This window comes from Aquarana catesbeiana, linkage group LG08 (genome assembly GCF_042186555.1).
Source record: "Aquarana catesbeiana isolate 2022-GZ linkage group LG08, ASM4218655v1, whole genome shotgun sequence".
Classification (NCBI taxonomy): Eukaryota; Metazoa; Chordata; class Amphibia; order Anura; family Ranidae; genus Aquarana; species Aquarana catesbeiana.
This window is the reverse complement of record NC_133331.1, coordinates 11,113,107-11,127,530: the sequence shown is the minus strand read 5'-3', so window position 1 is coordinate 11,127,530 and position 14,424 is coordinate 11,113,107. Positions and strand designations below refer to the sequence as shown.

The window sequence follows — 14,424 nt, the reverse complement described above, 5'->3', positions numbered from 1 at the left end:
TCCACCCCCCCAACACGGAGCGCTGTCCTCCCAACTCCACCCCCAAACAACAGGGTGGATAAAAATCAATGATTTAAAAAAAAAGAAAGAATTGAATTTTTTTTATTTTTATCTAATTTATTTTAATAAAATGCTTTTGGAGTAAAAATCTATCTAAAGATAGTTTTCTATTTATGATACATTAATAATTTAGTTTATTCAGCATGAAATGGAGCTTAGTTATGTAGAATGAGGATGCATATTCTGCAATATTTACACTTTTGGTAAACTCACCACTCTGCCCAACAACAAGCAACATCCTCCAACACAGAGCAACATTCTCCCAACCCCCCCCCCCCCCAACAACAAGCACCTTCCCCCCAACTCCACCCCTAAATATCAAAACAAGGGTAGTTTTTTGGGGGGCTTCAGGCAGACAAATCTTTATTGTTCCATTTTGGACAGAGCAGATGAATAAACCAACAGCTGGGACACAGGGTGCCGAGAATAAACCAACTACAGAGACATGGGGTGTCCCAGTTGGTTGAATCTCCGCACTCCATGTCCCTGCAATTGGTTGGTCCTCAGCACTCCATGTCCCTGCAATTGGTTGGTCCTCAGCACCCCGTGTCCCTGCAATTGGTTGGTCCTCAGCACTCCATGTCCCTGCAATTGGTTGGTCCTCAGCACCCCGTGTCCCTGCAATTGGTTGGTCCTCAGCACCCCCGTGTCCCTGCAATTGGTTGGTCCTCAGCACTCCGTGTCCCTGCAATTGGTTGGTCCTCAGCACCCCGTGTCCCTGCAATTGGTTGGTCCTCAGCACCCCGTGTCCCTGCAATTGGTTGGTCCTCAGCACCCCGTGTCCCTGCAATTGGTTGGTCCTCAGCACCCCGTTGTCCCTGCAATTGGTTGGTCCTCAGCACCCCGTGTCCCTGCAATTGGTTGGTCCTCAGCACCCCGTGTCCCTGCAATTGGTTGGTCCTCAGCACCCCGTGTCCCTGCAATTGGTTGGTCCTCAGCACCCCGTGTCCCTGCAATTGGTTGGTCCTCAGCACCCCGTGTCCCTGCAATTGGTTGGTCCTCAGCACCCCGTGTCCCTGCAATTGGTTGGTCCTCAGCACCCCGTGTCCCTGCAATTGGTTGGTCCTCAGCACCCCGTGTCCCTGCAATTGGTTGGTCCTCAGCACCCCGTGTCCCTGCAATTGGTTGGTCCTCAGCACCCCGTGACCCTGCAATTGGTTGGTTCTCAGCACCCCGTGACCCTGCAATTGGTTGGTTCTCAGCACCCCGTGTCCCAGCAATTGGTTGGTTCTCAGCACCCCGTGTCCCTGCAATTGGTTGGTCCTCAGCACCCCGTGTCCCTGCAATTGGTTGGTCCTCAGCACCCCGTGTCCCTGCAATTGGTTGGTCCTCAGCACCCCGTGTCCCTGCAATTGGTTGGTCCCTCAGCACCCCGTGTCCCTGCAATTGGTTGGTCCTCAGCACCCCGTGTCCCTGCAATTGGTTGGTCCTCAGCACCCCGTGTCCCTGTAATTGGTTGGTCCTCAGCACCCCGTGTCCCTGCAATTGGTTGGTCCTCAGCACCCCGTGTCCCTGTAATTGGTTGGTCCTCAGCACCCGTGTCCATAGAGAAAACATGTTTAGGGCCCCGGGGTGCTGAGAATAAACCAATTGTAGAGCCATGGGATCCTATAATAAAGTAATTGCAGGGACAGGGCAGTAGAATGGTGAGCGCCCCTCCCCCTCCTCTTACTTGTCGGTCCCGACTCCTCCGCCGCTCCCCATAGACGCCTCTCTCCGCTCTCCGGTTCGGCTCTCAGCCCCGGATCATCACTCTCCCCGGCCACCGTCTGTCCGGCCCGTTGCTATGACAACTCTGATCATCATTGGCCAACCGGGGCGTCGACGTTTACCTGAGGAGCGAGCTGCCGCCGCCATTTTGGATGTGGGCAGAGCGCCGTGCCGCCCGCTGTGTCTCCTTTATCTGGATATTTTCCGCCGATCCGTGAAATGGAAATACAGAAATGAGATGTAGAAGATACATCGGGGTCCGTGGGAGAACAAATGAAGTCCCCGGTCTCTATACTTTGCCCGTGAGTGCCTCTGAGAACGTGGCGGCCATTTTTGAAACGGGCAAATCTACCTGTTCGCTGTCATATCCGAAACATTAAAAAAATTGAACAATTTAAAAACTTTTGAAAATAAAATGTTAAAATCTCCGACCCGTCTCAGCTTTGTTAGAGGATATGAGCCGTTCATTCGGTATTTCAGTGACAATGAATCTCTACCTGAGGCGTTCCAGGCGGCCATCCTGGAAAAGGGCAATTCCCTCAAAATGTCTTTCTTTCTTTTCTGCAATTTTTCAAAATAAAGCTCAGAAAAATTGAAAGAAAATAAGAATAAAGCATTCATAAATAGAAAACTTTAATGGAAATTCGAGCTTTATGAACATTTAACCTGTAAATGATGAACAGACGCTTCCGTCGCCATGATGGATGTGGGCGAGTATAAGCCATTGGTCGGTGCGGTGACAGTGGGGCGTGTCGTGTCTTCCCATTGGTCGCGGTGATCCGGAAGTATGTGAGTGAGTCAGCTGAGTGTCACCTGTTCTCGTGTTGTCGCTTTTCGCTGTGGCGGCTCACACCGGCCGCTCTCCGCCTCCTTGTCCCGCCCCCTCTCCCCGGGTTGTCATGGATGAGAGCAGCCCGCTGGTGTCCCCGGTGCGGGAACCGGACTGTGACCCCGCCTCCCCGGGACATCTGAGCCCCGCCTCCGGTTCCCCGGTGTGGTGATCCGGATCCCTCAGGGTGGAGCGCCCCCGCCGGCCCCTTCTCCGCCCGGATCCCCCACCGACAGCGAGAGGCAGCCGCTGCTGGAGAGATCCGCCGACCGGGACAAGAAACTCCTTCCCGAGAGGAGCCCGAGTTCAGAGAGGTGGTGAGGAGAGCCGAGAAGGCGATCAGCCGCGGGATCTTCCCGGAGAGGATCTACCAGGGATCGAGCGGGAGCTACTTCGTGAAAGACCAGCAAGAGGTCAGTGAGGGGGGAGGGGGGAGGTGATCAGTGATATGGGGGGGGGGGAGTGATCAGTGATATGGGGGGGGGGAGGTGATCAGTGATATGGGGGGGGGAGGTGATCAGTGATATGGGGGGGGGGAGGTGATCAGTGATATGGGGGGGGGGGAGGTGATCAGTGATATGGGGGGGGGGGAGGTGATCAGTGATATGGGGGGGGGAGGTGATCAGTGATATGGGGGGGGGGAGTGATCAGTGATATGGGGGGGGGGGAGGTGATCAGTGATATGGGGGGGGGAGGTGATCAGTGATATGGGGGGGGAGGTGATCAGTGATATGGGGGGGGGGAGGTGATCAGTGATATGGGGGGGGGGAGGTGATCAGTGATATGGGGGGGGGGAGGTGATCAGTGATATGGGGGGGGGGAGGTGATCAGTGATATGGGGGGGGGAGGTGATCAGTGATATGGGGGGGGGGAGGTGATCAGTGATATGGGGGGGGGAGTGATCAGTGATATGGGGGGGGGGAGTGATCAGTGATATGGGGGGGGGGAGTGATCAGTGATATGGGGGGGGGAGTGATCAGTGATATGGGGGGGGGAGGTGATCAGTGATATAGGGGGGGAGGTGATCAGTGATATGGGGGGGGGAGGTGATCAGTGATATGGGGGGGGGGAGGTGATCAGTGATATGGGGGGGGGAGTGATCAGTGATATGGGGGGGGGGGAGTGATCAGTGATATGGGGGGGGGGAGTGATCAGTGATATTGGGGGGGGGGGGAGTGATCAGTGATATTGGGGGGGGGAGGTGATCAGTGATATGGGGGGGGGGGAGGTGATCAGTGATATAGGGGGGGGGAGGTGATCAGTGATAGGGGGGGGGGTGATCAGTGATAATGGGGGGGGGAGGTGATCAGTGATATGGGGGGGAGGTGATCAGTGATATAGGGGGGGGAGGCGATCAGTGATAAGGGGGGGGGAGGCGATCAGTGATAAGGGGGGGGAGGCGATCAGTGATAAGGGGGGGGGAGGCGATCAGTGATAAGTGGGGGGGGGAGGCGATCAGTGATAAGTGGGGGGGGGAGGCGATCAGTGATAAGTGGGGGGGGGAGGCGATCAGTGATAAGGGGGGGAGGCGATCAGTGATAAGTGGGGGGGGGAGGCGATCAGTGATAAGGGGGGGGAGGCGATCAGTGATAAGGGGGGGGAGGCGATCAGTGATAAGGGGGGAGGGGTGATCAGTGATAAGGGGGGGGGAGGCGATCAGTGATAAGGGGGGGGGGAGGCGATCAGTGATAAGGGGGGGGGAGGCGATCAGTGATAAGGGGGGGGGAGGCGATCAGTGATAAGGGGGGGGGAGGCGATCAGTGATAGGGGGGGGGAGGCGATCAGTGATATGGGGGGGGAGGCGATCAGTGATATGGGGGGGGAGGCGATCAGTGATATGGGGGGGGAGGCGATCAGTGATATGGGGGGGGAGGCGATCAGTGATAGGGGGGAGGGGTGATCAGTGATAAGGGGGGGGAGGGGTGATTAGTGATAAGGGGGGGGGGAGGTGATCAGTGATAGGGGTGATCAGTGATAGGGGGGAGGGGTGATCAGTGATGGGGGGTCATAGGGGGGCAGTGATATTGGGGGGGGGTGATCAGTGGGGGGAGGTGATCAGTGGTGGGGGGGAGGTGATCAGTGATAGGGGGGGGGGAGGTGATCAGTGATAGGGGGGAGGGGTGATCAGTGATGGGGGGTCATAGGGGGGCAGTGATATTGGGGGGGGTGATCAGTGGGGGAGGTGATCAGTGGTGGGGGGGGTGATCAGTGTTTGGAGGGGGGGGTGAGCAGTGATCCCATCACCGTTCACCTCCCCCCCATCTTTTTCTTTGAAAAAAAATAAATAAAAATTTGTGTACTTCCACCCTGGACAGGAAGTGATGTCGCTCCAGTCCTCCAAGGCCATAGAGGTGATCAAAGATGATCTGGCTGCACCGCCAGATCGTTTCTTGGTCGTGTCGGTAAAAATGGTGAGTCAGGGGTGGGGGGTCAAGTCCCCTGCCGCCACTTCTGAAGCGATCCAGCGGTTAATGATCCGCTCTGACACCTTTCTTAAGAAAGCCAGCCACCGGCTGAGAAAAAAGAAATACAATTTGGGGGTGTGGCTGATCGCTTCATCCATAATCCCGGAAAACCAATTGGAAACCGGAAGTGGTTAGATTGTCATACCAATACTGTATATATTTGAAATCAAATCTTTATTATTTTTTGGCAATAGCACGGTGTGGGCGGATTTTCTGGCAGTCACAGGCTGTGTCACACCCCTCCAGCCCGTGTCTTAGAGGGAGGTGAAGCCTCCGCCAATCTACATGTAATATCCCGCCATTATTGTATTTAGCTGGTTAGTGGTCATGGTGGGGAGGAAGTGGGCTGTCATTTAGCACTGTGTATACGCCCACATGTGTGACTCTATAGTCACATGGGCTGCTCAGATGTGATGGGGAGGAAATGCTCAGCATAGAAACTCACTGAAAACTGAGCATGTGCAGAGCTGACACTACAGCTGCAAAATCTCTACACACTCAGGAGTAATACCATCAAGGTACTGCAAGTGGGGACGGTACTACTCCTGGGTGTGTAGGTATTACCAGTGGGGATGGTACTACTCCTGGGTGTGTAGGTACTACCAGTGGGGATGGCACTACTCCTGGGTGTGTAGGTACTACCAGTGGGGATGGCACTACTCCTGGGTGTGTAGGTACTACCAGTGGGGATGGCACTACTCCTGGGTGTGTAGGTACTACCAGTGGGGATGGTACTACTACCCCCCACCCCCCCAGATTTCCATGGAGGAAATCTCACATACTGCATAGAAATCCATTTCCTCTTCTGATCCTCACAGCCAAGTTAGCGACTTCACTTTTTTTTTTTTGTCTTTCTGTTCTGCTTGTAGTTGGAGGAGGGAAGTGAGAATAGGGGGGGAGGGGGGTTTAGTTTCCATGCAAGCTTTAGAGATTACTCCAGATATAAGGCTTATGTAAATAATATTGTATCCTTCAAGGCCTGGACTATTACAACATACACTGATCAGCCATAACATTATGAGCTCCTCCGGCGGAGGAGGGCGGCCCCCCTGAGGCCGGTGTCCCGGCGGAATAGGGCGGCCCCCCTGAGGCCGGTGTCCCGGCGGAATAGGGCGGCCCCCCTGAGGCCGGTGTCCCGGCGGAATAGGGCGGCCCCCCTGAGGCCGGTGTCCCGGCGGAATAGGGCGGCCCCCCTGAGGCCGGTGTCCCGGCGGAATAGGGCGGCCCCCCTGAGGCCGGTGTCCCGGCGGAATAGGGCGGCCCCCCTGAGGCCGGTGTCCCGGCGGAATAGGGCGGCCCCCCTGAGGCCGGTGTCCCGGCGGAATAGGGCGGCCCCCCTGAGGCCGGTGTCCCGGCGGAATAGGGCGGCCCCCCTGAGGCCGGTGTCCCGGCGGAGGAGGGCGGCCCCCCTGAGGCCGGTGACCCGGCGGAGGAGGGCGGCCCCCCTGAGGCCGGTGACCCGGCGGAGGAGGGCGGCCCCCCTGAGGCCGGTGACCCGGCGGAGGAGGGCGGCCCCCTGAGGCCGGTGACCCGGCGGAGGAGGGCGGCCCCCCTGAGGCCGGTGACCCGGCGGAGGAGGGCGGCCCCCCTGAGGCCTGTGACCCGGCGGAGGAGGGCGGCCCCCCTGAGGCCTGTGTCCCGGCGGAGGAGGGCGGCCCCCCTGAGGCTGTGTCCCGGTGGAGGAGGGCGGCCCCCCCCCCCCCCTGAGGCCTGTGTCCCGGCGGAGGAGGGCGGCCCCCCCCCCCCTGAGGCCTGTGTCCCGGCGGAGGAGGGCGGCCCCCCCCCCCCTGAGGCTGGGGTCCCTATTTTCACTCTTCTGCCTCTGCCTGTGGCTCACCCATAGAAGACGTGTAGGTGTTATAGGCGTAGTTCAGCGTCTGACCTCCTGACTATTGCTCACTTTTGAACAGACTCTCATCTGTTACTCGCTCCTCTTCACTCCTCTGTGTGACGTTCTCCGCATTCCTCTCTATAGAGGAATCTAATTGTCACTTGTCTGTCTCCCGATACGTCATGCTGGGTGTTCTCCCACCGCCAGCAGCAAGTCAGGTGGGCAGAACCAACCCGAGTAGAAGCCTCCGCCGAATTATTTCATTTTCGGAATAATTTCTCCTTAACCACTTGCCTACCGGGCACTTTACCCCCCTTCCTGCCCAGGCCAATTTTCAGCTTTCAGCGCTGTCACACTTTGACAATTGCGTGGTCATGTAACACTGTACTCAAATGACATTTTTTTCACACAAATAGAGCTTTTTTTTTTTTGGTGTTATTTAATCGCCACTGAGGTTTTTTTTTTTTTTTTTGCTAAACATATAAAAAAAGACTGAAAATTTTGAAAATAAAAGTTTTTCTTAGTTTCTGTTTATAAAATTTTGTAAAAAGGTAATTTTTCTACTTCACTGATGAGCACTTATAGACGGCACTAATGAGACTGCACTGGTGAGCACTGTGGAACGGATAATGTGAATGTCCCCTGTGTGGATTTGCCGGTTTTCAGCTCTCCTCACGTGCTCACGTCAGCGTGAGGGGAGGATTGCCGATAAGCGGTGAATCCTGTTTACATCTGTGATGGCCTTTGTCCATCTCTTGGGTCATGCCGTAGCCTTTGTCCATTTCTTGGGTCATGCCAGTAGCCTTTGTCCATTTTTTGGGTCATGCCAGTAGCCTTTGACCATCTCTTGGGTCATTATTTATTTATTTATTTCAGGTACTTATATAGCGCCGTCAATTTACGCAGCGCTTCTACGTATACATTGTACATTCACATCAGTCCCTACCCTCCAAGGAGCTTACAATCTAAGGTCCCTAACCCACATTCATACATACTATGGACAATTTAGACAGGATCCAATTAACCTACCAGCATGTCTTTGGAGGAAACCGGAGTACCCGGAGGAAACCCACGCAGGCACAGGGAGAACATGCAAACTCCAAGCAGGTAGTGTCGTGGTTGGGATTCGAACCAGTGACCCTTCTTACTGCTAGGCGAGTGTGCTACCACTACACCACTGTGCCGCCCATCATGCCCGTAGCCTTTGACCATCTCTTGGGTCATGGCCGTAGCCTTTGACCATCTCTTGGGTCATGCCGTAGCCTTTGACCATCTCTTGGGTCATGGCCAGTAGCCTTTGACCATCTCTTGGGTCATGGCCAGTAGCCTTTGACCATCTCTTGGGTCATGGCCAGTAGCCTTTGACCATCTCTTGGGTCATGGCCAGTAGCCTTTGACCATCTCTTGGGTCATGCCGTAGCCTTTGACCATCTCTTGGGTCATGGCCAGTAGCCTTTGACCATCTCTTGGGTCATGGCCGTAGCCTTTGACCATCTCTTGGGTCATGCCGTAGCCTTTGACCATCTCTTGGGTCATGACCAGTAGCCTTTGACCATCTCTTGGGTCATGGCCAGTAGCCTTTGACCATCTCTTGGGTCATGGCCAGTAGCCTTTGACCATCTCTTGGGTCATGCCGTAGCCTTTGACCATCTCTTGGGTCATGGCCAGTAGCCTTTGACCATCTCTTGGGTCATGGCCGTAGCCTTTGACCATCTCTTGGGTCATGCCGTAGCCTTTGACCATCTCTTGGGTCATGGCCAGTAGCCTTTGACCATCTCTTGGGTCATGGCCAGTAGCCTTTGACCATCTCTTGGGTCATGGCCAGTAGCCTTTGTCCATCTCTTGGGTCATGGCCAGTAGCCTTTGTCCATCTCTTGGGTCATGGCCATATACTGTTGTGTCTGCTCTTCCAGACACTGAATATTATGTGGCTCTTTGGTGATGTTAGTTGCCACACTTGTGGCCCCCTATATCATGGACAAATGTTGTTTCAAAATTTCACTTGCTTTTAAAATTACATTTTTAAATGAATGTCAATTCTGAACTAAAACCACATACATTGTCCAAATATTTGTTCGAGAAAAGTTTTCTGCACCCTCGAATTTTGCCGTCGCTGTGCTCAAAGAACGTTGATTTGACCCCACTAATGATTAGAAAATTAAACAAAAATTTCAATGATATGTACCAGATTCAACGTCTAATAGTATATATAGTGTCTCACAAAAGTTAGTACACCCCTCACGTTTTTGTAAATCTTTTCTTCTATCTTTTCATGTGACAACACTGAAGAAATGACACTTGTCTACAATGTAAAGTAGTGAGTGTACAGCTTGTATAACAGTGTAAATTTGCTGTCCCCTCAAAATAACTCAACACACAGCCATTAATGTCTAAACCGCTGGCAACAAAAGTGAGTACACCCCTAAGTGAAAATGTCCAAATTGGGCCCAATTACAAGGTCTCAGGTGTGAATGGGGAGCAGGTGTGTTAAATTTGGTGTTATCGCTCTCACTCTCTTATACTGGTCACTGGAAGTTCAACATAGCACCTCATGGCTAAGAACTCTCTGAGGATCTGAAAAAAAGAATCGTTGCTCTACATAAAGATGGCCTAGGCTAGGGGTAGGTTACCAGTAGCCCTCCAGCTGTTGTGTAACTACATATCCCATGAGGCATTGCAAGGCTGACAGTTACAATTACTCCCAGAGGCATGAAGGGACTTCCGCAACAGCTGGAGGGCCATAGGTTGCCTACCTTTTGGCCTAGGCTATAAGAAGATTGCCAAAACCCTGAAACTGAGCTGCAGCACGGTGGCCAAGACCATACAGCGGTATAACAGGACAGGTTCCACTCAGAACAGGCCTCGCCATGGTCCACCAAAGAAGTTGAGGTCAGGTGTTCAGCGTCATATCCAGAGGTTGTCTTTGGGAAATAGACATATGAGTGCTGCCAGCATTGCTGCAGAGGTTGTAGGGGTGGGGGGGTCAGCCTGTCAGTGCTCAGACCATACGCTGCACACTGCATCAAATTGGTCTGCATGGCTGTCATCCCAGAAGGAAGCCTCTTCTAAAGATGATGCACAAGAAAGCCCACAAACAGTTTGCTGAAGACAAGCAGACTAAGGACATGGATTACTGGAACCATGTCCTGTGGTCTGATGAGACCAAGATAAACTTATTTGGTTCAGATGGTGACAAGCGTGTGTGGGGGCAACCAGGTGAGGAGGACAAAGACAAGTGTGTCTTGTCTACAGTCAAGCCTGGTGGTGGGAGTGTCATGGTCTGGGGCTGCATGAGTGCTGCCGGCACTGGGGAGCTACAGATCATTGAGGGAACCATGAATGCCAACATGTACTGTTGTATATACAACACTGAATACAGGGGAATGTTGCTGACCTCGGTGACGTCACATGATCCAGCTTCACCCAATGCGTTTCGTCATATAGACGTCACCAGGGACTTGATAACCTGTAAAGGCTTTTAAAGCATCACCTGTGGAGAATATTAGGTGCTGTCGTTTGTCACAAGTGCAATTTTAAATCTTAACATGTTTGGTATCTATTTACTTGACGCAGCCTCATCTTTTATATTTCACAAAAAAAATAAAAATAATTGGGTATCGTGTTTGCGTGAACTAAAATTGAAGTGTATTTTTAAATTTTTTTTTCCCTGAAAATTTGTTTAACCGCTTGGCATCCGGAGGCCGTCATATGACGGCCTCGACTTTCGGGGCTTATATCTGAATGATGCCTGAGGCTACAGACATCATTCAGATACCGGCATTTTCAGCCGGCGATTCCGTACACCATAAGAACGATCATAGCGGCTGTTCCGCCGCTTGATCGTTCTTACGGGCGGCGAGAGGGGACGTCCCCCCCCTCCCGCCGCCCTCCGGTGCTTCTACCGACTCACCTCAGCGATCGGTGAGTCGGATAGCGGATCCGCCGGCGCCGGATGTTCACCATAGAGATTTCCGGCGGACCAGATGGTCGCCGGAGTCTCTATGATTGTTCGGAGGCCGGGCGCGATGTTTTGACGTCACGCCCGGCCTCTGCATTAAAAAAAACGGCGCCACTTCGGCTGTGAAGCGGCGATCGTTTTATTTTTTTTTTTTTTATTTTAGGCTTCCCAGCCTAGAGATGAGATGTGGGGTCTTATTGACCCCATATCTCTCTGTAAAGAAGACTGATCGTGTCATATTCCTATTACAAGGGATGTTTACATAATAAGAATAAAAGTGATCAAAAAAAAAAAAAATTTTTTAAAAAGTGTCAAAATAAAAATTAAAAAAAAAAATTAACAATAAAAAAAAAAAAAAAAAAAATTTTAAAGCGCCCTTGTCCCCGTGAGCTCGCACGCAGAAGCAAACGCATACGTAAGTCCTACCCACATATGAAAACGGTGTTCAAACCACACATGTGAGGTATCGCTGCGATCGGTAGAGCGAGAGCAATAATTTTGGCCCTAGACCTCCTCTGTAACTCAAAACATGTAACCGGTAAAAAATTTTAAAGCGTCGCCTATGGGGATTTTTAAGTACCAAAGTTTGGCGCCATTCCACGAGCGTGTGCAATTTTGAAGCGTGACATGTTGGGTATCTATTTACTCTGCGTAACTTCATCTTTCACACAATGCAAAAAAATTTGGCTAACTTTGCTGTTTTTGTTTTGTTTTTTTTTTTAAGCATGAAACTGTTTTTTTTTAAAAAAAAAAACGCGTTTGAAAAATTGCTGCGCAAATACCGTGCAAGATAAAAAGTTGCAATGACCGCCATTGTATTCTCTAGGGTCTCTGCTAAAAAAACATATATAATGTTTGGGGGTTCTATGTAATTTTATAGCAAAGAAATTATGATTTTTGACATGTAGGAGCGAAGTGTCAGAAATGGCCTGGATGCGAAGTGGTTAATAAACAGCTGTGTAAACAGTCGCCATTTTATTCTCCAGGGCCTCTGCCTCCAGAAAATATTAAACATTGGGAGTTCTAAGTAACTTTGTAGTAAAAAAAAAATGTTAAAAAATTCAGATATTATTATTTTTTTTTTTTTTTTTTTATCATGTGTCTGTCAGAAAATTGTCAATTTTTGGGTGGCGCTCTGCCCTAATGTTCTCCCTCAGCCGCCCCCCCCCCCCCCTTCCCTTCATTAGTTTGCTTGATTTGTAACAGGATCAGTTCTGTAGCCTTCCAGTCGGATTTCACGTTCTCCAGTAAAAGTTTCCCATCTCAGATGTCTATCTGCCTCTATCTCACCTTACCTGTCCTCCTCGTTCACCTTGATGCCATTATCGCCAATGATACCCCGCGTTCTCTGTATTCCTGGGGGACCCCGTTTTTAACCACTTCAATACCGGGCAAAAAAAAAAAAAAAAAAAAAACAATAAGTGTATATTGATTGTAGTGACGCACTGAAACTGAAAATTCACGATGCACTTGGACAAAACCAAAATTGACGTTTTTAAAAAAAAAAAAATTGAAAAAAAGTATATATTTTTATAAATAATTGTATTATGTTCAACTTTTTAATATCATGAATGTGAGTTCGTCGGCCATTGTCGGCACCTTTTTTTGAAGCGGTGTTAAAAATCATGCTTGCTGTATTTTTGGTGCATATTTGGCAAACCGCACAAAGCAAGGTCCATAAAGACATGGATGAGCGAGCTTGGGGGGTGGAGGAACTTGACTGGCCTGCACAGAGTCCTGACCTCAACCCGATAGAACTCCTTTGGGATGAATTTGAGCGGAGACTGCGAGCCAGGCCTTCTCGTCCAACATCAGTGCCTGACCTCACAAATGTGCTTCTGGAAGAATGGTCAAACAATCCCACAGACACACTCCTAAACCTTGTGGACGGCCTTCCCAGAAGAGTTGAAGCTGTTATAGCTGCAAAGGGCGGAGCCAACTCAATATTGAACCCTACGGACTAAGACTGGGATGCCATTAAAGTTCATGTGTGTGTAAAGGCAGGCGTCCCAATACTTTTGGTAATATAGTGAATATAAACTAGTAATGGCAGTGATAAGCGACTTTTATATTGGGGCAGTGATAGTGCGGTGGGCAATCTGACACTGACTGATGCTGGGTGAAACTGACTAACTGCCACAATATCACCTGTGACGCTAATACAGTGATCGGTAACGTGAGAATACTATACACTGTCACTGTACTAAGGACATTGGCTGGGAAGGGGTTAACATCTCTGGTAATCAGGGGGTTAAATGTATGCCATGTGTGTGTTATGTGCTGCTTTTTTACTAAAGATCTGTTTCTTATCCCTGCTTTGCAGGGATAAGAAGCGGCAATATCATTCCCTCTGTGAGGATAAGAAGCGGAGAGATCCTTCCCTGTGCGGGGATAAGAGGCGGAGGGATCCTTCCCTGTGCGGGGATAAGGGGCGGGGATAAGAGGCGGAGGGATCCTTCCCTGTGCGGGGATAAGAGGCGGAGGGATCCTTCCCTGTGCGGGGATAAGGGGCGGGGATAAGAGGCGGAGGGATCCTTCCCTGTGCGGGGATAAGAGGCGGAGGGATCCTTCCCTGTGCGGGGATAAGGGGCGGGGATAAGAGGCGGAGGGATCCTTCCCTGTGCGGGGATAAGGGGCGGAGGGATCCTTCCCTGTGCGGGGATAAGGGGCGGGGATAAGAGGCGGAGGGATCCTTCCCTGTGCGGGGATAAGAGGCGGAGGGATCCTTCCCTGTGCGGGGATAAGGGGCGGGGATAAGAGGCGGAGGGATCCTTCCCTGTGCGGGGATAAGGGGCGGAGGGATCCTTCCCTGTGCGGGGATAAGGGGCGGAGGGATCCTTCCCTGTGCGGGGATAAGGGGCGGAGGGATCCTTCCCTGTGCGGGGATAAGGGGCGGAGGGATCCTTCCCTGTGCGGGGATAAGGGGCGGAGGGATCCTTCCCTGTGCGGGGATAAGGGGCGGAGGGATCCTTCCCTGTGCGGGGATGAGGGGCGGAGGGATCCTTCCCTGTGCGGGGATAAGGGGCGGAGGGATCCTTCCCTGTGCGGGGATGAGGGGCGGAGGGATCCTTCCCTGTGCGGGGATAAGAGGCGGAGGGATCCTTCCCTGTGCGGGGATGAGGGGCGGAGGGATCCTTCCCTGTGCGGGGATAAGAGGCGGAGGGATCCTTCCCTGTGCGGGGATAAGGGGCGGAGGGATCCTTCCCTGTGCGGGGATAAGGGGCGGAGGGATCCTTCCCTGTGCGGGGATGAGGGGCGGAGGGATCCTTCCCTGTGCGGGGATAAGGGGCGGAGGGATCCTTCCCTGTGCGGGGATAAGGGGCGGAGGGATCCTTCCCTGTGCGGGGATAAGGGGCGGAGGGATCCTTCCCTGTGCGGGGATGAGGGGCGGAGGGATCCTTCCCTGTGCGGGGATAAGAGGCGGAGGGATCCTTCCCTGTGCGGGGATAAGAGGCGGAGGGATCCTTCCCTGTGCGGGGATAAGAGGCGGAGGGATCCTTCCCTGTGCGGGGATAAGAGGCGGAGGGATCCTTCCCTGTGCGGGGATAAGAGGCGGAGGGATCCTTCCCTG

The 14,424-nt window shown here is 52.4% G+C and overlaps 2 protein-coding genes across 2 annotated transcripts in view; one reads left to right on the top strand and one right to left on the bottom strand.

Annotated features, from left to right (window-relative positions):
* The window catches only part of MORN4 (MORN repeat containing 4), a 47,676-nt gene extending 45,812 nt beyond the window's left edge, over window positions 1-1,864 (bottom strand). Inside the window, exon 1 of the mRNA XM_073595512.1 lies at window positions 1,733-1,864. The gene's annotated coding sequence lies outside the window, so the exon portion shown is untranslated. The remainder of the gene's footprint in view (window positions 1-1,732) is intronic.
* Window positions 1,865-2,532: 668 nt separating this feature from the next.
* Window positions 2,533-14,424, top strand: part of PI4K2A (phosphatidylinositol 4-kinase type 2 alpha) — a 40,802-nt gene continuing 28,910 nt past the window's right edge. The window contains 3 exon segments of the mRNA XM_073595511.1: window positions 2,533-2,751; window positions 2,754-2,890; window positions 2,893-3,012. Coding sequence (XP_073451612.1) covers window positions 2,670-2,751; window positions 2,754-2,890; window positions 2,893-3,012 — 339 coding nt within the window. The 5' untranslated portion in view covers window positions 2,533-2,669.